This window comes from Pelophylax lessonae (assembly GCF_965119305.1).
Source record: "Pelophylax lessonae genome assembly, chromosome: 5".
Taxonomy (NCBI): Eukaryota; Metazoa; Chordata; class Amphibia; order Anura; family Ranidae; genus Pelophylax; species Pelophylax lessonae.
The window spans coordinates 16666606-16693491 of record NC_138772.1 but is presented as its reverse complement, the minus strand read 5'-3'; the positions used below and the strand labels follow the sequence as shown (position 1 = coordinate 16693491).

At 47.5% G+C, this 26886-nt stretch overlaps 1 protein-coding gene across 1 annotated transcript in view; it reads right to left on the bottom strand.

The window, feature by feature from the left end:
• OBSCN (obscurin, cytoskeletal calmodulin and titin-interacting RhoGEF) overlaps positions 1-26886 on the bottom strand; it is a 740285-nt gene that overhangs the window by 653380 nt on the left and 60019 nt on the right. Inside the window, exons 6-10 of the mRNA XM_082257722.1 lie at positions 14847-15116; positions 14373-14648; positions 9597-9872; positions 4601-4876; positions 1331-1606 (exon numbers count right to left, since the gene is read on the bottom strand). Of these exons, the coding sequence (XP_082113848.1) occupies positions 1331-1606; positions 4601-4876; positions 9597-9872; positions 14373-14648; positions 14847-15116 (1374 nt within the window). The remainder of the gene's footprint in view (positions 1-1330; positions 1607-4600; positions 4877-9596; positions 9873-14372; positions 14649-14846; positions 15117-26886) is intronic.

Genomic DNA, 26886 nt, shown 5'->3' with positions numbered 1-26886 from the left:
TCCATGGGCTCTATGGTTCATTCCCAGGTTCCCCAGTGGGACGGGCGTTGGCGCCATTATATAAATATATTTAGAAAAAAATATATAAATATGTGACATATATGTACATATACTGTATGTTACATATATATTTTGTTTCTAAATATATTGGATATATTTCTGTTTCATGTTGGTGTAAAAGCAATCCAGCAGCCTTTAATTAATTAATTAATTAAATGAATTAGCCTCTCCAATGGCTTTTAAAAAACGTCTGGAAAAAACAATAACAGGATGATGTCTATAGCTGTAGGCATCATCCCAGTCAGAGGCGTAACTAGAACCTTCAGGGCCCCGGTGCAAGAAACCATGAAGGGCCCCCCCCCCCCGGACCCCTGGCCTGGGACCCTTCCCTTCAAGCCTGGGGCTCTTCCCATTGATCATGGGGCCCTTAACTCACGTTGCGGTTCCCTTTATTACGGTCCTGCAGTGGGACCCTTACACAAGTTCTGCAGTGGGCCCCCTTCCTGCCATCTTGGGGCCTCCCCACGGTGGTGGAACGCCAGGGCGCTGTGGCAAGTGTGACCTTTGCGATCCTGGAAGTTCACCAACTGGTGTCAGTAGTTTTAATTTTTAGTTTTTTTAATTGTATTATTTTTTATCATTTTATTTTATTTTTTTGTCACTGACTATGACTATGACTATGAAAGGAAGGAGCTGGCAAATTATTTACCGACCCCTTCCTGGTTCTCTATTGTGACACATCCCCTGAAGCAGCCGGCAGGAGAGGGAAGGGAGCACAGTGGGGGGGGGGGGGGGGGGCACAACATTTCGAGAGGAGATGTTCTTTAAAGGCAGGTTTCTGGGGAACAAATAAACCCTATAAGGGGCTGTGTATGGGCTTTTGGTCACATCAGAGCTGCATTCTCCTTGCAAAGTCAATGGGAGTGCAAACAAGTGATGGAGTTCAAAAACAAACAAAAAAAGTCAACTACTGGACAGAAGAACCTGTGAAGGAGCTTATATGGAAAGCATGACGCATTTTTCCAGTGATAACTATCCACCTTCTTGCAACTTCCTTTGAGCCTCCTTCTGACCTGCATTTGACCTGTTAGAAGCAGATTTTTCATTACAATCGTATTGGAATAAGAAACCACTTTGAAACTAACAAGATCTTTTCGACACAGGCCTTTCAAAAAATATATCAAAATGTCACTAGCCCTCAAAATTTCCCCTTTAACACCATTAACAAAGGTCATGAAGGAATAAGGATTTGAACAATATGTTCTCAGAATCTTGCTATCCACTTGAGCTGTTACTGGGAAAATTCACCACCCACAGCCAAACTACCAACCTTTAACGTTGATCTTGAAGTTGATCTTCTGTCCGGCGGCCTCACAGGTATATTCTCCGGCATCCTTCTTCTCCACCTGTTCCACCACCAGACGCCGTGATTTACCCTCAGACTCCACCTTCACTTTCTTGCTGGAGTTGATCAACTTCCCGTCCTTGTACCACTTCACCTCTGTCTTCTCCTGGGACACCTCGCAACTCAGAGTGGCCTTCTCAGACAGTTTGACATGGACCTCCTTCTGCACCTTGTCCAGTTTGGTAAAGGCTGGTTCTGGTTCTAGAAAATAATATTCATATTTTTAAAATTTTGTTTGTTTCGCATACCATTCCATGCAGAGAAACCTGATAGAAAGGACCCTCAATGTTAGTCTTTTCTCTTCCTTACAAGTTAGAATTTGCATTTTTTTAAGAGAAAGAAGAAGGATCCTTTACACCCTCAAAACATATTCTGGTATCCTACAAAGAAAAAGTTGAAGGCTTCTTTAGGGTTTCTGGACTTTAACTTTCATTTTTAACTTTGTTTAAAAAGTTGTCTCCTTGTATGGTCCTGCGTGACCCTTATTACCCGTCTATTGGGCTTTTGTACCTTGTATGTTTATGTTTTAATTTTATTTATTTTTTTCTTTTACTGTGATTTAATGTGTTTTAAACAGTTTTCCAAAAACCAATAAAATGTTGTCTACATACTTTATTAGTTCATGTTTCTCCATTTAAAAGCAAAATTCGAGCTGAAAGTTCTTTAGTTTTGGATTGAGTAAGAAAGGGTTAGAACTTCCGTTGCACCAGATTTTGCACTCTCAATCGACTGCAATATGTCAGGACCCAGGTCTTAACCTGAGACCTCTGCTATGTCTGGAGATGTCTCTTCTTGCTGAGCCACCTGAGATGCTGGACAGCTCCCTGAACAATCCCTAAGATAACCTTACTTTGTATCCTGTTTCTCACAAGCCCTAAACTATTTGCTTTGCTTTTCCCATGAACTTCCGACTTAAGCCATGCCTTTGCACTTCCTGCACATCTCTGCTACCACTCGTTACTGACCTTTGGCTTGTTCCTCAACAACGCTTCTGTTTTATCCCAACCTGTCCCCAATTGTTACAGATCTTTGGCTTAATCCTGGACTATGCTTCTGCTTGATCCTTACCTGCTATATCTGCTACTGGACCCAGTGGTGTATTTTGGTTTTGTGCTGCCCTAGGCAAAACTAAAATTGGGAGCCCCCTTTCCCCGTCCTATGTAAATTTGCCCCACTCCTTCCTTTTTAACGGATGTGACTCCCTCCAAAATTGAAGGGTTCCAAGTGCCAGCATGAACCCCTGAGATCTCACGAGAGGGGGGGGGGGGTGAGAGGGGGTGGGAGAGAGAGAGGGGGTGGGTGAGGAAGGGAGAGAGAGAGTGGGGGGGGTGTGAGAGAGAGAAGGGGAGTGAGAGAGAGAGAAGGGGGTGAGAGAGAGGGGGGTGAGAGAGAGAGAGGGGGAAGAGAGAGAGAGGATGAGAGAGAGAGAGGGGGTTGGTGACAGAGAGAGAGGATGAGAGAGAGGGGGATGAGAGAGAGAGAAAGAGGGGGTGAGAGACAAAAAGAGAGGGGGGTGAGAGAAAAGGGGTGGAGAGAGAGGGGGTGAGAGAGAAAGAGAGAGGGGGAGAGAGAGAGAGAGGGGTGAGTGAGTGACAGAGAGGAGGGGGGGTGAGAGAGAGAGAGGTGGGAGAGGCGGCTCTAGCAACCAGTGGCCAAAAAAGTATCAGGTGGAGGGGGGTGGCTTTTTTGCTGCCCCCCTGCAAAGTGCCGCCCTAGGCCTGGGCCTTGTTGGCCTAGGCCAAAATACAGCACTGACTGGACACCACTTTGCTCACCTCCTGGTGGGGAAATCTTGAGAACCGCGAGCTGGTACTAGCATGCAGCAAAACACATCTCCACCATCAGGAGCTCTGAGGAATACCAGTTATTACTTAGACCCCCCACCTTTAGGTGAGCCCACGTCATTCGCAGGGTGACCTGCTTGTATACCTATCCTGCTGTTCAGTGGCAACCTCTCTACTGATATAGCTACTGGTCTCCGAGCCTGACCCCTGACCATGACACAATGTTTTTAGTGCTGTGTTGGAGAGATTTCTGCTCACTTCCTTTCCTGGTGAGCAGGTGTCAGACAGAGCAAGAAGTGAGTATAAATCTTCCCAGAATACAAATATTAATTTTAAAGCTGAACTGAAAAGATACACAAAGTCTTACAGTTTGTTTTCTTTAGAAAGCAGTCACCGCCTGAGTATAAAAGCCTGTCCCCTGCTAGTATGTTGCAGAGAAGCAGGGGTGGACTGACAACTCATGGGGCCCCCGGGCAATCAGAGATCATGGGGCCCCCTGTGTCCACATTCAAGCCACACAAAGCCCCACCTACAAATTGCAGCTCAGCCACATAGAGTGGGCATTTAAATATCTACCACAGCATAGCCTGCATGGAAGGTCCTGGCTTCTTTCTGTAGTGTGTAGCCTCTCATGGGGCCCCCTACTGACCCTGGGCCCCCGGGCAGTGCCCTAATCCCCGAATGGTCAGTCCGCCCCTGCAGAGAAGGGTCTATGCTCTTGGTGTGGTTGGTGTGGACACAGTGGGCTCTCTTCTCTAGAGCTCTGCAATTAGCAAAGTTTATGCCCCCTACTGGACAGCTCTAGGTCTGACTCCATAGGGGGTGACATTTGTAGATTAGCCACTGCTTCCACACAGAGGACAAAAGTGCTTCTCTACAGATTACTCACCAAAAATATAGGCTATTCTACAGGCTGTGGCTGTTTTCTAAAGAAAGCTAGCCCTTAAGACTTTGGTACATTTTGTTTTGATGCACTTGGATTGGGTTTAGCTAATTTAAACTGAAGGTTTGGTTGAGATTTTCTCTAATTTGCAACTCAACAACATCCTTTAAGCAGGCATGTCCAACCTGCGGCCCAGGGGCCGTATGCGGCCCGGAACCGCAGGCAATGCGGCCCACTGCCCCCTGACAATTTTTTTTTTTTGCTGGGTAGGAAGGAAGTCAAGTCGGGGGCACGGACACAGAGGCAGCCTTGGAGGGTGTCATCCACTAGTTGTGTTAAATTAGTGCTGGGGGGGGGCACGGCAGCACGGGAAGGACGCGGCTGCATTTTATTACTTACTGTATATACCTTTACTATAGTATATATTTTATATGCGGCCCGAGAAAATTTCTCTACACTCAGTGTGGCCCAGAGAAGCCAAAAGGTTGGTCACCCATGCTTTAAAGCAAAAATTTCAATTAATCATACCTTTGACGGTGATCTTAAAGTTAATCTTCTGTCCGGCGGCCTCACAGGTATATTCTCCTGCGTCTTTCTTCTCCACCTGCTCCACCACCAGACGCCGAGTTTTACCTTCAGTCTCGATCTTCAGTTTTTTGCTGGAAGTGATCAGTTTCCCTTCCTTGTACCACTTCACCTCCGTCTTCTCCTGGGCCACCTCACAGTTTAGGGTGGCCTTCTCTGACACCACAGCCTGGACCTCTTTCTGCACCTTGTCCAGGTTGGAAAATGCTGCCTCCGGTTCTGGGAAAAAAAATTATATTCATGTTTTCTAAACATTGCTTTTGGTTTCTGAACACATTCATAACAGTTTTATTGCCTTTCATTATTCTTCAAGATTTAGTGAAAACCCTTTTTGAGGGTCGCAGCCTGCAACTATATTACAGGATCTTCCTCATATGAAATTGTAAACAACAATTTATGGCATCTGAATTAAATTAAACTTTAGGTCACTAATGTTTTTCTTCAAATATCAATTAAATATTTTCTATATTGTCCACAGTAATACCTAAAACAGGTTGCTACTGCTCTCAGCTGGAGGTGAAAATCAGGCTGCAGTCAGACTGGGTGCTCTGCAGGCTGACGTATGGGAGGAGGAGATACTTAAGCCCCGTACACATGAGTAGAAATTCGGCTGGGAAATTTCGTCCGAAGACCGATCTGCCGATTTTCGGCTTGTTAGTATGGTGCTTCCGACACCCGACTCCGACTTTTCGGCCGAAAAAATCCTTGTGTGCAGGCTATATAATTTTTGTCGACCGTCAAAACATGTCCCATTTTCGTCTCATTAGTACAGATTTCGATGGGGAAAAATCTTATGAGAAAGACTAGGCATGCTAAGAGATGAAAGAACACAAAGAAAGCGATCCAACACATGACATCACTTCTGAAGTAGAATTCTGTCGTGCGGGAAAATTTGTATGCAGTCTAGAGCACATTCCAACCAACAAACACCACTCTGGACAAAAGACGGACGACCGGTCGGCGGAAATTCGTTGCGTGTGTACGAGGCTTTACAGAATGTGGTCTTATAGGAGGGAGCTAGGTCAAGGTGGACAACAGCATTGTGAACCAACAGCAAACCAGATGCAAAACATAGGCCTGGAGTCTGCCAAGCACTACCTAAAATTAATCTTTAGACGACTTGGGGGAGATTTACTTGGAGCACTCATAATCTGGTGCAGCTGTGCATGGTAACCAATCAGCTTCTAACTTCAGCTTGTTCAATTATGCTTTGATAATAAAACCTGGAAGCTGATTGGTTAATATGCACAGCCAGGGGCTGACTGGCAACTTTCGCCCCAAGGGGCAAGTACAAACCAGAGGCCCAGGGTGCAGCAACTCGCCCCCTCCCTCTTCTCAGCCTCCTTCTGACCCCCATTCTAGGCTTAAGCTCCCCTCCAGGTACTCTCTACTCACTGGCCGAATCCGGGTTCCAGCTCGGTCGGAGTTGCCTGGTGAAGGAGAGTCTCCAGTGGGGCATGGAACTGGCCTCTGCTCAGACACAGTTTACACCAGGGATATGCAAACTGTGGCCCTCCAGCTGTTGCAGAACTACAAGTTCCATTAGGCATAGCAAGACTCCAAAAGCCACAAGCATGACACCAAGAGGCAGAGGCATGATGGGACTCGTAGTTTTGCAACATTTGGAGGGCCACAGTTTGCATATCCCTGGTTTACACCATCCTTGTCTTCATCCCGCACTCAGTAAGTCAGCGGCAGAGACTTTTTACTTCTCTTCACCAAGAATCCTGTAGGCATGTCTGTGGCAGAAGTGGGGCAGCCTTTTTACGGGGCATCAGAGCGGCCCGGGGGCAATTACCCCCCCCCCTGCTCCCTGACCCAGTCCTCCCCTGTGAACAGCTGCACCAAATTTTGCACATTCCAGTTTTATTAAAAGCAACGCAGACCCGTGACGGTCCCGCTGGTTCTTTTCCCTTTCAGGTAAACAGCCAGCCAAATACACAACCACTTGGGCATTCTCACCACTCAATGACCAGACATGGAGTGTCTTTTTATGCTTTATGGCTTAACGAACTTGGATGTTGTACAGGGGGCTTGGGGATACTCCAAATTTAGTGCACAAAGTAATTACTAGACGCTGTCTATTCTGTCTACTCTCTTCAGGGAAACCTACCTCCTGGTAGAGATAGGAAACACAAGCAATCCTGAGACTCCCAGTAGGGAAAATCAAACTTCGGCAACACTGACGCAGTCTCACAAGGGGTTAAAACAGCAGACAGTCACTAGGATCCTACTTCCAGGTCTCTACTCACGGTGTCCCTGGATACCTCCTGTCCAATATTGGCCAGACACTTCTCCTGTAAATCTCCAGGCCAGATCTTCAGTAAACCCCCCTTGATTTGGCTCTGACTGCACTAAAAAAATAGTCCTTCGTCTCCCACTGAACTGGGACCTCATTGATTCCAAACCCCCTCCCCACAGCTCTTACTAAGCTAAGACCTTAAAGTGATTGTAAAGTCTCGTTTTTAAAAAAAACAAAAAAACATACTTGTTATACTTACCTCCTGTCCTCCTCCAGAGCAGCCCATGTCCTCCTCTTCTTGGGTCCCTCATTCCTGCTCCTGGCCCCTCCGTCCAATCGAGTGACCCCACAGCAAGCAACTTGCTATGGGGGCACCCAAGCCGAGCTGCAGCTCCGTGTGTCCATTCAGACACAGACCTGCTGTTTAGCTCTGCCCCCCTCTCTCTTCTGATTGGCTCACTGACTTTGGTTGACAGCCGTAGTAGCCAATGGCGCCGCAGCTGTATCTCTGCCAATCAGGGGGGAGAGTCCCAGGATGGCCGAGGAACTCGTGGACATCGCTGGACAGAGAGGGGGCACAGGTAAGTATTAGGGGATGCTGGAGGGGCTGCTACACACAGAAGGCTTTTTTTCTTAATGCATAGAATACATTAAGATAAAAAAAAAAAACCTTCCTGACTTTACAACTCCTTTAAAGTGGTTTTAACGGCTCAAAGGTTTTGACTTTTATACATTCTATGCATGAAGGTAAAAAAAACCTTCCATGTGCAGCAGGCCCCCCAGGAGAGAGAGGGGGTGGGGCCAAGCTGCGGCTCTGTGTGTGAATGGACACGAACAGCCCCAGCTCATGGCAAGCCTGCTTGGGTGCCCCCATTGCAAGCTGCTTTCTCTGGGGGCACTCAGCAGGAGGGAGGGACCAGGAGCACCGGCGAGGGACCCGAGAAGAGGAGGATCGGGGCTGCTCTGTGCAAAACCACAGCACAGAGAAGATACATTTAACATGTTTGTGATTTGTTTTTATTTTTTTTTTATTTTTTTAAAGAGACTTTAATATCGCTTTAATAAATTCCTGACAATAGGCCCTCAGCTCCCACTGAGCTGAGATCTCAATGAACTCCTGCCAGCTGCAGCTATTCTGCTCAGAAGGGCAGCAGCCCTTGAGGCAGGGTTCTTCTCCTCCTGGACAAAACCCCTGCTGTGCCAGGCTTCAAACTATTTATGCCCTTCTCAGCAGCCCACTGGGCACTATCCCCCAAGCGATTGGCTGAGACCACAGAAATATTCAGGCTCAGGGTCTGCCTCTTCCAGCCCACTACATTCTAGAAGACAGGGGGGAGTAGTTGAGTCTGCAGCCAGTGAAACCCAGAACAGCCAAAAATAATCACACACTTCTGAAATGATTACAGAGATGCCAACAAAAACTAAATCTACCTGAGCCTATCCAGCAATCTTTTCTAGGAGGATGCTTCATAAATCTCCCTCATTGTTTCTTAATTTTGGATAGACAAAAAAACAATTAGAATGGTCTGGGTTTTTTTAAAGTTTGCTTTTTGTGCCCTCTTGGGAAGACTTCCCTCAATTCCTATTCTGGAGACATCTTTCCAAAGTAAGGGAAATCCATTTTTGTACAGCTGTTACCAGAACACGAGTCCTCCTTGTAAGGTTTCCAAATCCTGTTCTGGAGGCAACTCTAAAATTAGAATTTTTTAGTCACTTTTATTTTGTATCTCCCCCAACAGGGAAACAAACGGCAATACCAACCTAGTGTAATAGGTCAAAGAGAGCAAAAAGTCGCTTGGAATCCAACATCATTTTTGTTCAACTGGTTGCAACAAGCAGAGCAAAGGAGAGCCAATGCATTTTGTGGGGCCACACAATCTCCCTTCATTTGGGACTGGGTGAAATGGCAGAATGTTAAATAGACGAAAAAGTACCCCTAAACAGACTGATCTGCAGACAGAGGATTTTATAGACAACAGCAGCATTTCAGGTGTTTATAGTAGAAGTTACATAGTTACATACATAGTTACATAGTTTGTGAGGTTGAAAAAAGACATCAGTCCATCCAGTTCAACCTATGATGTGTGTGTGTGTTTTCTGTTAACCGTACATTGTATACCCCTGTATGTTGTACTTTGTATACCCCCTGTATGTTGTACATTGTATACCCCTGTATGTTGTACATTGTATACCCCTGTATGTTGTACATTGTATACCCCTGTATGTTGTACATTGTATACCCCTGTATGCTGTACATTGTATACCCCTGTATGTTGTACATTGTATACCCCTGTATGTTGTACATTGTATACCCCTGTATGTTGTACATTGTATACCCCTGTATGTTGTACATTGTATACCCCTGTATGTTGTACATTGTATACCCCTGTATGCTGTACATTGTATACCCCCTGTATGTTGTACATTGTATACCCCTGTATGTTGTACATTGTATACCCCTGTATGTTGTACATTGTATACCCCTGTATGTTGTACATTGTATACCCCTGTATGTTGTGGTCTTTAATGTGCCTATCTAATAGTTTTTTGAAACTATCGATGCTCCCTGCAGATAGAAGTAGCAAGGCCCCCTTGCAGACTAAATAACCAACAAATCACTATACTGTTGAATAGAAACAACACTACACTGATATATTTCTACAAACCACTCAAATCCTAAACTCAAGATTTATTTACCTTTTACGTTGATCTTGAAGTTGATCTTCTGTCCGGTGGCCTCACAGGTATATTCTCCAGCATCTTTCTTCTCCACCTGCTCCACCACCAGACGCCGAGATCTACCCTCAGATTCCACCTTCACTGCCTTACTGGAGGTGACTAATTTTCCTTCTTTGTACCACTTCACCTCCGTCTTCTCCTGGGCCACCTCACATCTCAGGGTGGCCTTCTCTGACAGCACAGCCTGGACTTCTTTTTGGACCTTGTCCAAGTTAGAAAATGGTGGCTCTGGCTCTGAAAAGACAATTCAAGCAACGTATTTTATAAAAAGGTACTTTCTATTTCAGTTGCAAAGAATCTAGTGGAAATTTTAAGGCTTTTATCTTCCGATGAAGCTCCAAACTTATCTGCGCCAAAGAAACGCCAATGTTTGACAGAGAAATATAGGACTTGGCAATACTGTGAAGAGCATAAAAAGCAGCTTTCAATCTCCATTACATAGTAGATTTCAATCCTAAAGCCAACAACCACTGACTGAGGTTTAAGTATCTAACAGAGTTTTGAGGCTTTTTGTATCAACATATTTTTATACTATAAATATTTATTATATTATATTATATTATATTACAGTATATTATATTATATTATATTATATTATATTATTAATTAAGATCTGAAGTTATGTCCACACACCAAGCAAATCTGAACTTTCAAGGCAGGAGTGAAGCTAATTGGTGGGCAATGGTGACTCATGTGAAGTGTCTTAAGGAGTAAAAAAAAAAAGAAATCCCATCAAAAGTGAAAGTTAGAAAAGTAGTTTTTGCTTCAATATTCATCTTAATTCCAGAGATGTCTGTTGCAGTAGTTCCTTTCAGCCACTGGACATCACCACCAGTTTTCTAAGTTCAATAACAGCCAGCATTGTTCAATCCACTTCCTCTGAGCCCTAGCTGTTATTGACCTCCACCGGGTGGACATCATCACACTGATCTGGGCTCAGAGTGCTACTGCACTTAGTGGCACTTATGCATCTATATGAATGCATTAACATGGAACCACCCACTGACACTGCCAAAAAAGAGGGAGGACCTAACCAGAAGACTCTTGAAAATAAGTTATGTATAGTATCTAGGTTTCTCACCTACACATGGTGAGGGGTTCCAGGGTTTCTGTCTGTTTTCTTAGATCCTAATAGGTTCTGGTCTGGGTTCTGGAAGCCATAGGCTTTTAAAACTCTGGGTTGTATAAAGCCTACGTTCCTAGGTCCACATTTCCCCTGGTAGCAAGATCTTATTATTAGTTTCAGCTGTCCACAGGCCTCTGTAAAGGCGATCTAAATATTGCTCAGGGTTCTCTCTCTCTGGCTCCCTCTGCTGTGGGAGTCTGTCACTGGGTGAAAAGGCTGACTGTTGACAGAAAACTAAAAAAGGTACAAAGGCCATCTACATGTTTTGGGAAACCCATTAAGGGAGCGTTCTGTTGCTACTGCAATTCAGAAGTTGGCTGGGGATGGGGGGATCATGGGATACCCCAAAACTGATGAACTGAACACTTTGAGGACTATTCTCCAGCTTCCTGAGCTATGCAAAAATGTCCCACAGAGTCTCTATGCTGACAGGTGACTTGGATTTTTCCCAAAGAACCAAAAAAAAACTCCACATAATCACTAACTTTCAGCATTGGGTCATTTAGTCACACAGCAACTGGATCATCGGTTGCCTTCTTCTGATATCCACCGGGCACTTCTCCGGTGAGTGAGATATGGACTCATGCCACCGAAGGACAGCTGAACACCTTTCCCCCAACTTCCCCCAGGTACTCTCCAGTGAGCTTCTCCAGACCCAAATAAACTCCAGGACTTTTGTAAATAGGCCCCCAGCAGAAGCCTCAGCTAGGACCTCTATGTCTTGTAGATGGCACCTCCAGAAATCCTGCCCCAGAGGCAGAGCCCCTGCACCGGGGTCACCTCCAGCAGGACTCGACCCAGGAACTCTGCACCTCTTGCCCTAGACCCCAGACTATTTATTGGCTCTTCCACCACCTTCTTGGTACACCTCCCCAGGGATTGGGTGGCGTTCCATAAATTTTCAGGCGGCTTACTCTGTTCTTCCTCCCACTAGAATTCTAAAATCCTCTAGAATATAGGGGGAAGCAATCAGGGCAACAGCCTGTGAGACACTGAGAAGACCTGAGCAATCAACCCCAGCTGCACTGTCTACAGAGGAGCTAACAAAATCTCCCTACCGTTATACAATACTCTAGGAGGGTGCTATATATATATATATTGTATATTGTGTTTTTAATTACAAGGCTAACGTACAGGAAACTCAGTACAACCCATTTATCCTATCCAATGGCCAATCCATTGCCTCTCACCTTTCACCCTGATCTTGAAGTTAATCTTCTGCCCAGCCACTTCACAGCTGTAATCTCCAGCATCTTTTTTCTCCACCTGCTCAACCACCAAGCGGCGATATTTGCCCTCAACTTCCAGCCTCTGCTTTTTGCTGGAGGTAATCAGTTTCCCTTCCTTGTACCATTTCGCCTCTGCTTTTCCATCAGACACCTCGCAACAGACAGTGGCGCTCTCGTTTAGGATAGCTGTCACTTCCTTTTGTACTTTTTCTTGGTTGATGAAAGCAGGCTCGGGTTCTGTAAAATACCATTGATATCAATGTTAGGAATTTAAAGTTTATGTTACAAAAGTGCTTTTATGGAAGACTCTAGATCAATCTTTCTCAATCTCTTTATCCCAGAGGAACCCTTGAAATCATTTTCAGGTCTCAGGGAACCCCTGCAAATCCCTTGCTTTGTGCACTGGTCCAACTCAGTTGGTGGAGAAGGGATTATGGTGTGGGGTTGTTTTTCAGGGGTTGGGCTTGGCCCCTTAGTTCCAGTGAAAGTAACTCTTAAGGTGTCAGCATACCAAGATATTTTGGACAATTTCATGCTCGTAACTTTGGGGGAACAGTTTGGGGATGGCCCCCTTCCTGTTCCAATATGACTGCGCACCAGTGCACAAAGCAAGGTCCATAAAGACATGGATGAGCGAGTTTGGGGTGGAAGAACTTGACTGGCCTGCACAGAGTCCTGACCTCAACCCAACAGAACAACTTTGGGATGAATTAGAGCAGAAACTGCAAACTAGGGCTTCTGGTCCAACATCAGTGCCTGACCTCAGAAATTTGCTTCTGGAAGAATGGTCAAACATTCCCATAGACACACTCCTAAACCTTGTGGACAGCCTTCCCAGAAGAGTTGAAGCTACTATAGCTGCAAAGGGTGGGGCAACTCAATATTGAACCCTACGGACTAAGACTGGGATGCCAATAAAGTTCATGTGCGTGTAAAGGCAGGCGTCCCAATACTTTTGGTAATATAGTGTAGGTCTATATGCAAAAAGGACCACTTGATCTTTTTCTGCTATCACTCATCTATGTCTAAGTTTAGCTATGTGGAATTTCCATGGAGCTATTCTAAACAAATATTAATTTACAATTTACAATTATTTGTTCCCTTGAGCTCACAGGGATCAATCAACCAGCAGTTCATGTTAAAGCAAAGAAGAGCCAATACTCCCCAATATACAGAAGGGTAAAGAAAAAAGCAGTGTAAGGGGGGGGGGGTCACTAGCAGGGCCGGGAAAAGGGGTAGGCAGGAGGGGAGGCTGCCCTGGGCATTGTGGTATAATGTGAGGTGGGGGGGGGTTGGAGCTGCAAGGATTTAGAGGGGGATATGTCTTCGGGGAGGATTTGGGGGGAGACACGGGGTAAGAATTGTTCTGGGAGGAGAAATATGAGAGGGAGGGTGCTAGAAGTGGTGATTTAGGGGGATTTGTGTTAGAAGGGGGGTTTGTGCTGGAAGAGGTCATATGGTAGAGGGGGGAGGGGAATTGTGTTAGGAGGGGAAGATTTTTTTGGGGAGAGGGGGGATTTGTGCTAGTGGGGATGATGGGGGGTATTTGTGCTAAGAGGGTAAATTTAGTGGGGATTAGTGCTAGGAGAGGGAAGGGGGGGGGTTTGGAATAGGGGCTTTGGAATGGGTGGGAAAGGATGTGTACTCGGAGGGGAAATTTGAAGGGTAGAGGATTTGTGCTAGGAGGGGTAATTGGGGGTAATTTGTGTTGGGAGGTGAGATATTGAAAGGAGGCAGGGGGTGAGAATTGTTCTAGGAGGGGAAACATTGAAGGGGGGGGTGCTAGGAGTGGTGATTTAAGGGAATTTGTGTTGGAAGGGGGGGGGGGTTGTGCTGGAAGAGGTGATATGGTTGAGGGCGGAGAGGAATTGTGCTGGAAGGAGGTGGGGGGGGGGTTGTGCTTGGAGGGGGATTTGAAGTGGGAGGGATGTGTTCTCAGAGAGGAAATTTGAAGAGTAGAGGTTTTGTGTTAGGAGGGTTAATTGGGGGGAATTTGTGCTAAGAGGGGGATTTGGAATAGGGGGTTGGGGGGAGTTGATGTGTACTGGGGGGACATTTTAGGTGTAGAGGATTTGTGCTAGGAGGGGGGATTTTTTTTGGGGGGGGCATTCTTGCTGGGGGGATTTGGGGGATGTGGGAGATTTTAGCAGAGCGGATTCGTACTGGGGGGGGGGGGTTTATGCTTAGGGGGTAATCATGCAGATTAGTGCTCATTTTTTTTTTTTCGTGGGGGGGGGGGGATTTTTGCTGACACATAATGCTCATACATCTTGGGGGGGTGCAGTTTGGCATGTTCGCTCTGGGCTCTAGGTGACCTTCTCCAGGCATGGTTTACTAGAGAGGTTAGTATAACATGCAGCTCCACATCATTTCTAATACCTTTGACGCTGATCTTGAAGTTGATCTTCTGTCCGGCGGCCTCACAGATATATTCTCCGGCATCTTTCTTCTCCACCTGTTCCACCACCAGACGCCGAGATCTACCCTCAGTCTCCACCCTCACTTTCTTGCTGGAGGTGATTAGTTTTCCTTCCTTGTACCATTTGACCTCTGTTTTCTCCTGGGATATCGCACAGCTCAGGGTGGCCTTCTCCGACAGTTTGACATGGACCTCCTTCTGCACCTTGTCCAGATTGGTGAAGGCTGGTTCTGGTTCTAAAATAGGAAAAAGTTACATCAGGTTGGAAAATTTCTCTCTGAAATAACAAGTACCTCCATTTTCCTTAGGTTCTGGCTATTGATTCCTTGGTGGTCAGAAATAACTGTAAAACAACCCCAGACCTGGAACATCATTAGGCCAGTTTATGGCCATCTTATATTTGGGCTTTGTAGAAAAAGTCAAAGTTCCTTTACCTGCAACTTTTAATGTGAACGTGACGGAGTCGTTCCCGACTCTGCATGAGTACGTCCCTTCATCTTCCTTCCTGACAGAGGTTATGGTGAGCTTGTTTTGCTTTCCATGGACATCTTGGATGAACTTCTTGGAGTGTCGTATCTCCTTCCCATCTTTGTACCACGCTACCCTGATGTTCTCCTCTGAAGTCTCTGAGAGCAGCTCCACTTGTTCCCCAGAATTCACCTTCAGCTCACTGGCTTTCTTTGCATTTGTGAAATGGGGAAGAGCTGATGGAGAAAGAGAATTGTTAGATTGTATGAGAGGAAATTGTTGTGTGTGCATGATCAGAAGACAAGCTGCAAGATACATCCTCACAAACGAAGATCTCCTATGTCATATCCGGAGCATCTGTGCATATCTGGATATTAATGAAGACACATAATCAGGGCCGGTGCTAGACTATTCTGCGCCCTAGGCAAGACCAGCTACTTGCGCCCCCCCCCCCCCAATAAATAAAAAAAAACTTCAAAATGTCCCTATTCTCGCAGCACACTACATGCATTCCCCATACTCCCCCTATACTTGCATTACTCGCAGTGCCCCCATCTAATGCAGAGTGACCAGTGCCCCCATCCAATGCAGAGTGACCAGTGCCCCCATCCAATGCAGAGTGACCAGTGCCCCCATCCAATGTAGAGTGACCAGTGCCCCCAACAATGCAGAGTGACCAGTTCCCCCAACAATGCAGAGTGACCAGTGCATGGGGATTAGAGCGCCGCATGATTACAAAAAGCCAAGTTCTTTTGCTTACCCGGCGGGGAGGCTGTCATACGAAGTCCCGCCTCCTAGACCAGAATGACAGCTGGGTAAGCAGAAGAACTTGGCTTTTTGTAATCAGGTGGTGCTCTAATCCCCATCTCCCCCCCCCCTTCCCCTCCGGAGGCAGCCCAAGTGGGATCTATGGCGCCCCCCTGTTCCAGTTCACGGTGCACCGTGGACGTCTGGTCACCCTAGGGTGGCAGCCAGGCTAGTAGGGAAACCAGCGGCCGTAGCTGCACCCCCTAAGCAGCAGTGCGCCCTAGGCGGCTGCCTAGTTCACCTAGTGGGAGCACCGGCCCTGCACATAATGAGACACAAGTGGGCAGGTCGCTGGCAACCACAAAAGCTCACATCTCTTCTAAAATATTCTGTACTGCTGGAGGACTCTTCTCCTTCATCTATCTAACTCTCCTGAAATACTCTGCTCTGCTAGAGGACTCTGCTCCTTCCTCTATCTAACAAAGTATAAAAACTGGCGCAAAAGGAGGAGCGCATGCTCTGAAAACGCGTCGCCTGCGCCATTACGTCATGCCCGGAAGTGACGATGGGAGAGCCCTTGTGTGTTCCAAACAACCAGGAAGTGCCGGTCACCACCGGCTAATGTTCTGAGGATCGTGACCGCTCGAGCCATCCTGACCATTACACCGGAATGATGGGCCCTTTTTACATTTATTGGCATTCCTTTGCCTACCTATGCATTCCTTTGTGAGTACCTTTATACCTGAATTTTATATTAATAAATCCTAATACTGCACTTAGAGTGGCGCCTGTGTTCTCCCTACAGTTCCTTCCTCTATCTAACTCTCCTCTGCTAGAGGACTCCGCTCTTTCCTCTAACTCTCCTTTCCTGAAACACTCTGTACTGCTGGGGGACTCTGCTCCTTCCTCTATCTAATTCTCCTCTGCTAGAAGACTCTGATCCTTCCTCTACCTAACTCTCCTCTTCTGAAATACTCTGCACTGCTGGAGGACTCTGCTCATTCCTCTATCTAACTCTCCTCTCATAAAATACTCTACATGTCAAGACCTGGATCACCTGCTGGTGGTACTGTACTTCCCAGAGCAGAAGTGTGTCCCAGCAGCCAAGCAGCTCCACTTGGTGCTGGCTGCTGGGAGGGTATTAGGATAGTGTTAGATCGCTGGTCCCTTTTCACAGAATTCAGTGTTTTTGTAAACACAGAACTCTGTCTGTGATTGGCCGATTTCAGCCAGTGACAGCATGGGCTCCAATTTAGGGAGCAAGCCGGGGATTTACAGGTTTACAGGGATTTGTCAGGCCTGCCTGTGCCACTCGCCCGCAGTTAATCTACCATGGGTGGGCAGCAAGTAGTTAAGTATATACAGTGCCTTGAAAAAGTATTCCACATTTTGTCATGTTACAACCAAAAACGTAAATGTATTTTATTGGGATTTTATGTGATAGACCAACACAAAGTGGCACATAATTGCGAAGTAGAAGAAAGGAAAATAATAAATGGTTTTCAACATTTTTTTATAAATAAATAAATAAGTATCTGAAAAGTGTGGCCTGCATTCAAACCGTGAATTCTATAAACAGGGAACAGCGATCTAAAACGGACTTAATACCCTCCCAGCAGCCAGCACCGAGTAGAGCTGCTTGGCTGCTGAGACACGCTCTGCTCTGGGAAGCACAGTATCACCAGCAGGTGATCCAGGTGGTGTTAAGGGGTATGAATGTTTTTTCAAGGCACTTTATATAGTCTGGGGTTAGTTTCATAGTGTAGCTACGCAGATTTGGCCATCCCTGCTGCTAACTCCTGACACTCCACTCCTGGAGGACTCTGCTCCTTCCTCTATCTATCTTACCTCTCCTGAAATACTCTGCTCTGCTGAAAGGTTTTGCTCTCCTAGTCTTTTACTGACATCGAAAGATCTCATAATTGGATTTCCCCAAAAAAAAAAACCTTAAGTGGCTTACAGTAGAACTTCAACCAGAACCCAGAGAAACCGAGGAAGAATTTTATGGGTTTGAACCTTTAACGACACAACAGCACATTACAACAATGGTCAGTCTTACGACTTGTTTTAATAAAAAGCTATGGCATAAGCTAAATTCCCCTTTAACGGCGGGCCTGACAGATGACAATATGTCAATGCGTCTTCTAAACAGCTGCAGAGTTGCTGGCCAGATTGGCAGTTGGAGGACATTCCTCTGGTGGAGGTGGGGGGGGGGGGGGGGGGTCTGATGTCACATACCCATCATGAACAACCTTTCCTGTGCTGTGTCCCCCTCCCCACTCAGCGCTCTGCCTTTGATAATATTTGAGCATTTAACTAAAGGACAACCACAGCCCTGCGCCCAGCAGATCATTGGCTGGTCCCGAGGACAAGCATCTGACTCACAATAATGGAATGTGATTATAATCCGCTGCCATTCCTGATAGAAGACACATGCTTGCCTTCTTTAGGACCCAATGACATTTTTTTCTAAATTCAGTCTGGGGAAAGAGCCCTTGGCGGGGGTTACGCCAAGCAAAAATAAAGCTTAAAATGTTTCCATTCGGAGAACTTTCGCTGTTTTTTTTTTGCCTTGGAACGAAGGTTATGAGATTCATCCACATTTGCCCCATCAGTCCTCATTTAGTGCCAATGGTCTAAAATCTGGGGTTTTTTTCTTCTTCAGTGGGAAATCTAGATCTCAGCAAGATTTGGAGAATTTACACAGCTGTACTCAAAAGTTTTCATCCCCTGGCAGTAGGGATCGACCGATTATCGGCAAAGCTGATATATCAAAGGCCAATATGCACTTTCCCTGATATATCGGAATCGGCTCTGAGGTTACCGATATTGCCAATATTTCGGGAAAGTGCTGTACCGGAGTGATGTCTGCAGCTAGATGCATCACCCCGGTACCGGCGTCCATAGCCGACGGTCGGCTGTCTTGTAATGACAACCAATGCAGCTGAGAAGCCTCTCGGCTGTCATTACAAGGAGCGGGAGGGGAGGGGACAACCCCCCCCCCCTCTCGCCACCTTCCGCAGCTCGCCGAGGAAGAGAAGACCCAATCAAAGTCTTATTTGGCTCTGATTGGGTCTCCATGTAAAAACCCATGTCATGACATCACTTCTGGGTATTCGGGGCCAAATTAAAAAAAATTACAGCATTCAAAACAGCCAAACTGAATGCTTTTAAGTGCAGAGGAGGGGTTTGGGTGCTTTTAGAACCCCACATCCCTCCACAAGAGTACCTGTCAAAAAAAAAAAATTATTTTTTAATGTACGAAAATATCGGCCGATACCGATACGCGATGACCAAAATATCAGTATCGCTATCGGCAATAAAAAAACTATATCAGTCGATCACTACCTGGCAGAAATGGTGAAATTTTGGCATTGATATTGAAAATATGACTGATCACGCCAAAAAAAACGTAAGGATCAGGCTTTTCCTGACACTTTTATTTTTTTTTGCTAGAAAATTTATTTGAACCCCCCAAATATTATATATTTTTTTAAAGCAGAGAACCTAGAGAATAAATTGGTGGGTTTTGCAATTCTTTATGTCCCACAGTATTTGCTCAGTAGTTTATCAAATGCAATGTTTTGTAAAAAAATTTATTTTTTGCATTTTAATGCAAAAAAACCCCCAAAAAAACAAAATACATAACCCAATGTTTTTGTGAAACAAAAGATGATGTTACAGCGAGTAAAAAGATACCGAACATGTCACGATTTGTAGTTGCTGCACGGGCGTGCACAATTTTAAACATAAATTTTACTATCGAGGGGGCGTGGCCGGACCAGGCATGTGAGTAGACCTATCTCACGGAGCTCCCGCTCTTGATTTCATCCTTTCCCCGGCCAGATTGCCCTATTCAGTGGACTGACTATCCTCAGGGGGTCCCCCTGCTTGCCCTGGTGCCTTTTGCATACTGCGGTGTGCCTGGAAACGGAGGTCCCGGAGGATCGCGGGCCGCGCTCTGCTTCCCTGTATCGCAATCTTCTGCCATCCTCTCTCTGACTCTCGCCCACGGCCTCTACTCTGCCTCCGGGGGCTTCTCCCACATCCCTGCCACGGACTCCTGCCTTTATTTTTCGGGGGGGGACCCCGTATCCTGAAGATCCGGATCGGGGATACCATACCTCCATGCAGCAGGCTGCGCCTCCCTCTCCTCAGCTGCCTTCCTTGTCAGACCTACTTGCCACACCTGGAACCTGGTGTACCAGCACCTCCGTTCCCTGTCGTTTCCGCGGCGATCCCATCATGACCCACGGCAGCAAATCCAAGGAGGACAGCACAGTGTCGGCATCCCTCCAAGATGGCGCTGGCCTGGCGACCCCGCAGCGCGTCCCGCGTGGCCCTGAGCGACCGAAGGAGGCTGCGGTGAAGCCTAAAACGACTCGTCCCGCAGGTAAGGACGCTGCTGGGGACATATTGCTATATGCTAAAAAACTGTCGGAACTTCGGTATCAGGATGCTGGGGACTGTGCACAGGCGGACGTTGGAGGGTCCTCCGCTGCTGACGCACGGGGACTGGGGACAGCTGCGCAGCCCCCATTGACCGACTGAGACCTGGACACCGATGAGGGGGTGACGGAGGGGACACAGCCTACACTTAGCCAAATACTTCATGCCGTGCACAACTGTACTGCCTCTGTGAATACTGTTAAGGACCGGCTGGGGAGTCTCACTGAAGAGGTGGCTCTCCTTCGCCAGGACCTACAAAAGATCTGTGAACGCACTACTGCTGCGGAAAGCCGTATTAGTGACCTGGAAGACCAGCTGCCGGCACTGATTACTGAGTCCAGATCAAATGCGAGACAGGCACAGATCAATAAAGACAAGACTGATGATATCGAAAATCGATTGCGGCACAACAATGTGCGCATTGTGGGACTTCCTGGGAAGGTCGAGGGCAGGGATCCTACCGAATTTATTGAATCTTTGCTATGTGATGTATTTGGCAGGGAATCCTTCTCACCTGTGTTTGCGGTGGAAAGGGCCCATCGGGTCCCCACCAGAACACTGCCTGGTAAACGCTCCCAGACCCATACTGGCAAAGTTATTACACTACAGGGACAGGGAGAAGATGCTACGGCTGGCCAGAGAAAAGGCGGAGATCAAGTTCAACGGGGTCAGGGTTTCCTTCTATCCGGACTTCTCTGCGGAGGTCCAAAAGCAGCGGGCCAAGTTCTCCGATGTCAAGCAACGTCTCCGATGTATCGGGCTAATCTATGCCATGCTGTACCCAGCCCGCCTCCAGGTCACTGCGGAGGGCAGGGCGCACTTTTTTGATACTGGCGCTGACGCGGCGAGTTGGCTGGACATACATGAGCCCTCCCTCCATCAACGCCAACGGGCCGATCTCGGTGAGTGAGGGACACCTTAATGTGGACTCTGCATTTTTCCCAGTTTGGACCCTGTGAAAGAATTCCCCGGCCGGGGCTCATATCCTTGTTGTACTGGCACAGATGTGCTCCATCCATCGCATGCTTCTTTTCTCGTCGGAGTGCTGGCGAATGCATCGCACCCGGATTACACAGTGCAGTTTGCGCAGTTGCGCACAACAGGCTGGCGGGCCACCACTGGTTTGTGGGGTTGACGCCCCCGGTGGACTGACTGGTTCTTTTTCCCGCCTCCTGTGCTATAATGAGGCACCGTTGTGCCTTGTCCCGTTGGACCATGTTCTTTTTTTCTTTTTCTTTGTCTTTGAGGAATCGCACACACCATTGGACTGGACAGTATCTTGGCTGTGGACTTCTCGAAAACATTGGCTCCATTCGACTTTGCTGTCATACGGTTCCCTGCCGTGGGTGTCGGCCTCTGTGGCTGGTACCCGATTCGCAAGATTTTTACTGCATGGCTGGACTACCTATAGTCTCGTGGAATGTGAGGGGTCTTGGTTGTCCTCAGAAGAGGGCCATGATAGCTTCTCAACTGCGCAAGTATCATCCAGCTATCATAGGACTGCAGGAGACTCACCTGGTAGAGGAATCTGTGGGGTGTCTGGGATACTCCTGGTTGGGTCAGGGTTACCACTCCACTCACTCTTCTTATTCCAGGGGGGTGAGTGTTTTGGTGCATAGGGCCCTTGCCTTCCAGGAGTTGGGGGTGAGGGTGGATCCTGAGGGACGTTTTGTCTTTCTGCATTGTAAATTATTTCAGGTTGTATGTGCTTTAGCGGTGGTTTATATTCCTCCTCCGTTCTCTTCCCAGGTGCTCCGTGAATTTCTCCTGTTTACCGCTGATAAGGCGGATGTACCCCTTTTTGTGCTTGGTGATTTTAATGGGATATTGGATCCTGCCAGTGATAGACATCCACCTGCTCCCCGGATGGTTTCCGCTAGGGGTACTGCCCTCTCGCGCTTTCTGGGGGAGTTGGGCTGGATGGATATATGGCGTTTGCGCCACCCTGACGAGGTCCAATTTTCCTGCTTTTCTAAGACCCATTCCTCTCTCTCCCGTATAGACCTATGCGTGGGCACAGTGGCTGCACTCGCGTTGGTGGAACGGGTGGAATATGCTTTGCGGGGGATTTCGGACCACTCCCCGTTTGTGGTCTGGCTTACTGTACGGCCTCAGACCGGTTTGCGTAGGGCCCCTTGGCGCCTGAATGCTTTCTGGCTGAAGCTTTTTCCACCAGATGCTAATATCTCCGCTGCAATCACCCGTTATTTTTTGGATAATATCCGATTTTCTGATTCTCTTGCACGGTGGGATGCCTTTAAGTGCTTCCTTCGGGGCATTTTGATTGCTAACATTAAAAAAGTGCAAAACGCCTCTAAACATTTTGAGGAGCAATTGGCTCAGCGCACCCATGAGTTGGAGGAGGAGTATATCGTCAACCCTTTGGAAGCTACGAGGGATGCATGGCTATCTGCGCAGAAGGTGTGGGTGGGAGAGGTACAGTCTAAAGCAGATAAGAAGCGTTTCTTTGCTAAAACCACATTCTATGAGGAGGGGGAGCGGACGGGCCGCCTGCTATCGCGTATTGTGGGGGTGCGCCCCTCAGCTCCCCCCATTGGGGCCCTCAGGTTGGTAGGGGGCCGAATGGCCAACACGCCCGATACTATTATGACTGAATTGGTACGCTTTTATTCTGATCTGTATTCCTCTAGGGTGTCTTATGCACCGGCAGATCTTTGGCGGTATCTGGATGCAATCACCCTCCCGAGGCTGATGGAGCGTCAGAGCGCAGATCTGGAGGCCCCCATCACCGAGGACTAGCTGAGAGAGCCTGCTGCTCTCTTTCCGGGTTCCAAGGCCCCTGGTGATGATGGTCTCCTAGTCGAAATGTATCAGAAATACTCTGAGGTGCTTGTACCGGAGCTGCTGAAGGTCTTCAATGCTGCAAGAGAGGTGGGAGCTCTGCCAGACTCCATGACTAAGGCCAGTATTGTTCTATTACTAAAGCCAGGTAAACCCGCATCTGTCCTGGGTTCTTATAGACCTATCTCTCTCCTTCAAACTGACGTAAAAATACTTGCAAAGGTTTTGCCTAGGAGGGTTAATACCATTATTGCACATATTGTCCACGAGGACCAGGCGGGTTTTATGCCGAATAGGTCCACCGCAATCAATCTTCGCCACTTGTTTGTAGCCATGCAGACACCGGCGGATACAGAGTGTTGTTATCGTTAGATGCTAACAAAGCGTTCGACAGCGTCTTGGGCAGTGTTGGAAAAGTTTGGGTTTGGCCCTCTATTTATCTCCTGGGTGAGACTGCTTTATTACCGTCCGCAGGCTTCCATCAGGTTGGGTGGCAGAATATCTGAGCACTTTTACTTGGGGAGGGGCACCAGACAGGGATGTCCACTTTCCCCGCTCCTGTTCGCGCTGGCTATTGAGCCGCTTGCAGCTACCATTCGATCGCAGGACACCATAGATGGGTTTCACTTCGGCCCCCTTCAGGAGAAGATTCTGCTATATGTGGACGACATGCTCCTGATGCTTGGGGACTCGGGGGCTTCCTTACAAGCTACCATGGCCACCATAACGGAGTTTGGCCAATTTTCTGGCCTCACTATCAATTGGTCCAAGTCGGCCTTACTGCCACTGGATAAACCGGTGGATCCTCTCCTGGGTATGCTCTGTCCAGTCCCTATGGTAGCTAACTTTAAATATTTGGGGGTGGGGATTTCTGCGGATCCACTCCACTATTGTAGCTTGAATGTGCACCCGCTCCTTGCTCGGTTTCGTGATACGATTAAGGTCTGGGACAAGCTGTGGTTATCGGTTGCGGGATGGGTGAACCTGATTAAGATGGTTCTGATGCCGCAGCTCTTGTATTTCTTGCACAACTCCCCATTGGTTATCACGCTGAAAATATTCAGGGTGGTCAACACGTTATTTAGGACTCTTATATGGCGGGGGCGGGCGGCCCGGATCCGGATTAAGCAACTACAGAAGCCTAGGGATTTGGGGGCCTTTCTCTCCCTAATCCCTGGATTTATTATTTAGCCTCTCAGCTGCAGCACCTGGTCGGGGCGATGGCTGGGACGGGGGGCGGTCCGACTCTGAAACTGATGGGGTATTTTACGGGTGCCACTGGCATTCCTGAGGGGCTGGAGGCTCAACTTTTTGCTAAATCCAATAAACTCTACCCTACCTATAGACTTCTTCAGAATATCTGGGATAAGGCCAAACAGCTACAACTGGTTACCGGATACACTTCTTATAGTCCCATTTGGCATAATCGTTCTTACCCTGAGCTGGACAAGCTGGATCAGGCTGGTAGGTGGCTGACGTATGGGGTGTCCCATCTTAAACACATCCTGCTCAACGGGGAGCTACTGACCTTCGAGCAATTGCAACTTTGGTTTTTCTTGCCACATAATATGAAGTACTACTACCTGCAGCTTCGGCATGCATACTGGGCTCAATCTTCCTTGTCCCACTCCAGCTTGTCCTCCACACCGGTATTTTTCCTTATGGAGCAATATACCTCTACTAAGGGCTTTATATCAGCTTGTTATGCAGCCTTATTGGGTTCATACTTAGACAGATATCCGTGCAAGGCGTGTGACCAATGGAGCGGGGATGTGGGGGAGGTACCCGCTGAACAATGGGAGGAGGCCTTGGAGTCAGTCAGAATATGTTCACTCAATGTTTTCCATCAGGTATCCCAATTATATATCCTGTTACGAGTACATCATACCCCGGCGAAATTACATGCTATTGGTCTACGCCCAGACAATATGTGCAATAGATGTGAGAGGGATGTGGGGGACCTTATACACTTACTATGGAGATGCCCGAAATTACACCGGTATTGGACCTCAGTGACCTCCACTATAAACAGAGTTCTGGGCTTGGCGATTCCTTTGGATCCCAAGCACTGCCTCTTGGGTATACTGGATCACATTATAGATGACCGTTACTTACGGGAGGCAGCGGCGCAAGCTCTTTTTCAAGCCGACTACTTATTCTTAGACGCTGGATTGATAAGGAACCTCCTACATATAGACTCTGGCTGGAGCAACTGGGCGCCACTCTTCGGACAGCCCGGATCCTCCTCTTCTTGGGTCCCTCTTCGGCTTTCCTGGCCCCTTCCTCCATTTGAGTGCCCCCACAGCAAGCAGCTTGCTATGGGGGCACCTGAGCCGAGTCACAGCTCCCTGTATCCATTCAGACACGGAGCAGTGGTTTGACCCCCCTCCTTCCTCATTGACTAACTGAGATGGACCACACCATAACCATAAGTCAACCCCCCCCCCCCCCCGTCACCGGCTCACTCACCTGCATCTCCTCCCCTCCTCCTCCTCCTCCTTGGCCAATGGCATGGCTTCTCCTTTCGGCCAGTCGGGAAACGTGTCTCTGGACCCACTTCGTTATTGGCCAGGAGGAAGATCCATGTGGCAATAACGAATATTAATTCGCTATTGTCACACAAATGGGTGGGCTCAGGGCGCAATGCTCTGCGGCCCGAGCCCATCCTTTTTTGAAGCCTATTAGAGCCTCAGGCTCTAATCACGCGTTTCAAAAAAAAAAAAAAAACCCCATTGGACACATGGATAGAGGGGGCGTCGCCCCTGCACCCCCAATGGACCGGCCGCCCCTGGATCTGACGTTTGTGGTGATACCTCACATGTGTGGGATGATCACTGTTTGAATGCTTGTGGGACCGAGGCATGGGTTCACTTTTGCACACAAGCATGGGGGGGGGGGTTTGGGACACTCATCTTTTTTTTTTATTAATTTCGTTTTTTATTAATTTTTTTTAAGTTTTTAATTTATAAATTCATAATTCATAAATCATAAATTCATAATTACAAATAAAAAAACGTAAGTGCCCCCTGTTTCTGTGAAAGCTAAGACAGTAATGCACTACTATGCATTGTGGTGTGCCACATTAGCAAAAATGGCCCATGTCCTTTTTTCTGGGACAATATTGCAGCATTGCCTACCTATTCATTTCAATGGGCTGCCTTAATGCAAAAAAAAAAAAAAAAAAAAACACAAATTATTGCACAAAGATGCCAAGGTGTAAAAAAAAAAAAAAAAAAACTCCTCAATAAAACTTAGATGGTTGAAAAAAAAAGAAAATTGACAGGTTTTTCAAAAAGGTAGCTTACAGCCTAATTAACTGCATAAAAGGATTAAGGGCCCCTTTATGCTTGCGCTGCCCTCTGAAAAGTGATCTGGAGTGGATCGTTATTCAAAGGGCATTTGACAGGTGGCTGGGAGGTGATATGTTGCATATTCACTGCCAACCCTTTTGCTGCCAGGTACGTCAGCAGGGGGGGGGGGGGGGGGTTTACATACATTCCCAATGGCTATGTGCGTAAATCTGACAAGTAGACTCCTGCCTGTAAGATGGAAGCATTTGGGCGGCTGCGCTGCCCCATGATTGCTTAAAACACACCCCACCCCCCACGCACGCCCAATTTATGTATCCCGGGCTCTGCATGCCATGCAGGCCCAGGCCCGACCTATCGGGTGCCGCCAGGTAGAGGGGAGGAAGCAGAGCAGACACACATTAACTCTCCTCCCCTCCTTGTTGCTGACCAAGAAAGCGACGTGTATGACGTCACTTCTGGGTCCGCCTCTCAGTGTCCCGGCCAGCATACTGGGGAAACAATGTACTGCAATCCAATCTGCACTGCATTCTGTGGAGCACAGGGGAGACATCTGGGGTCTTTTATAACCTGGATGTCTCATTAACCGCTTGCTTACTGCCTGCTGAAGATTTACTGTGGCAGGCTGACTCGGCTGCGCGAACCGAGGTAGAAGTACGCTGGCTCACGGGAGCGGTCCTGGGGGTGGCGCAACCGCCCC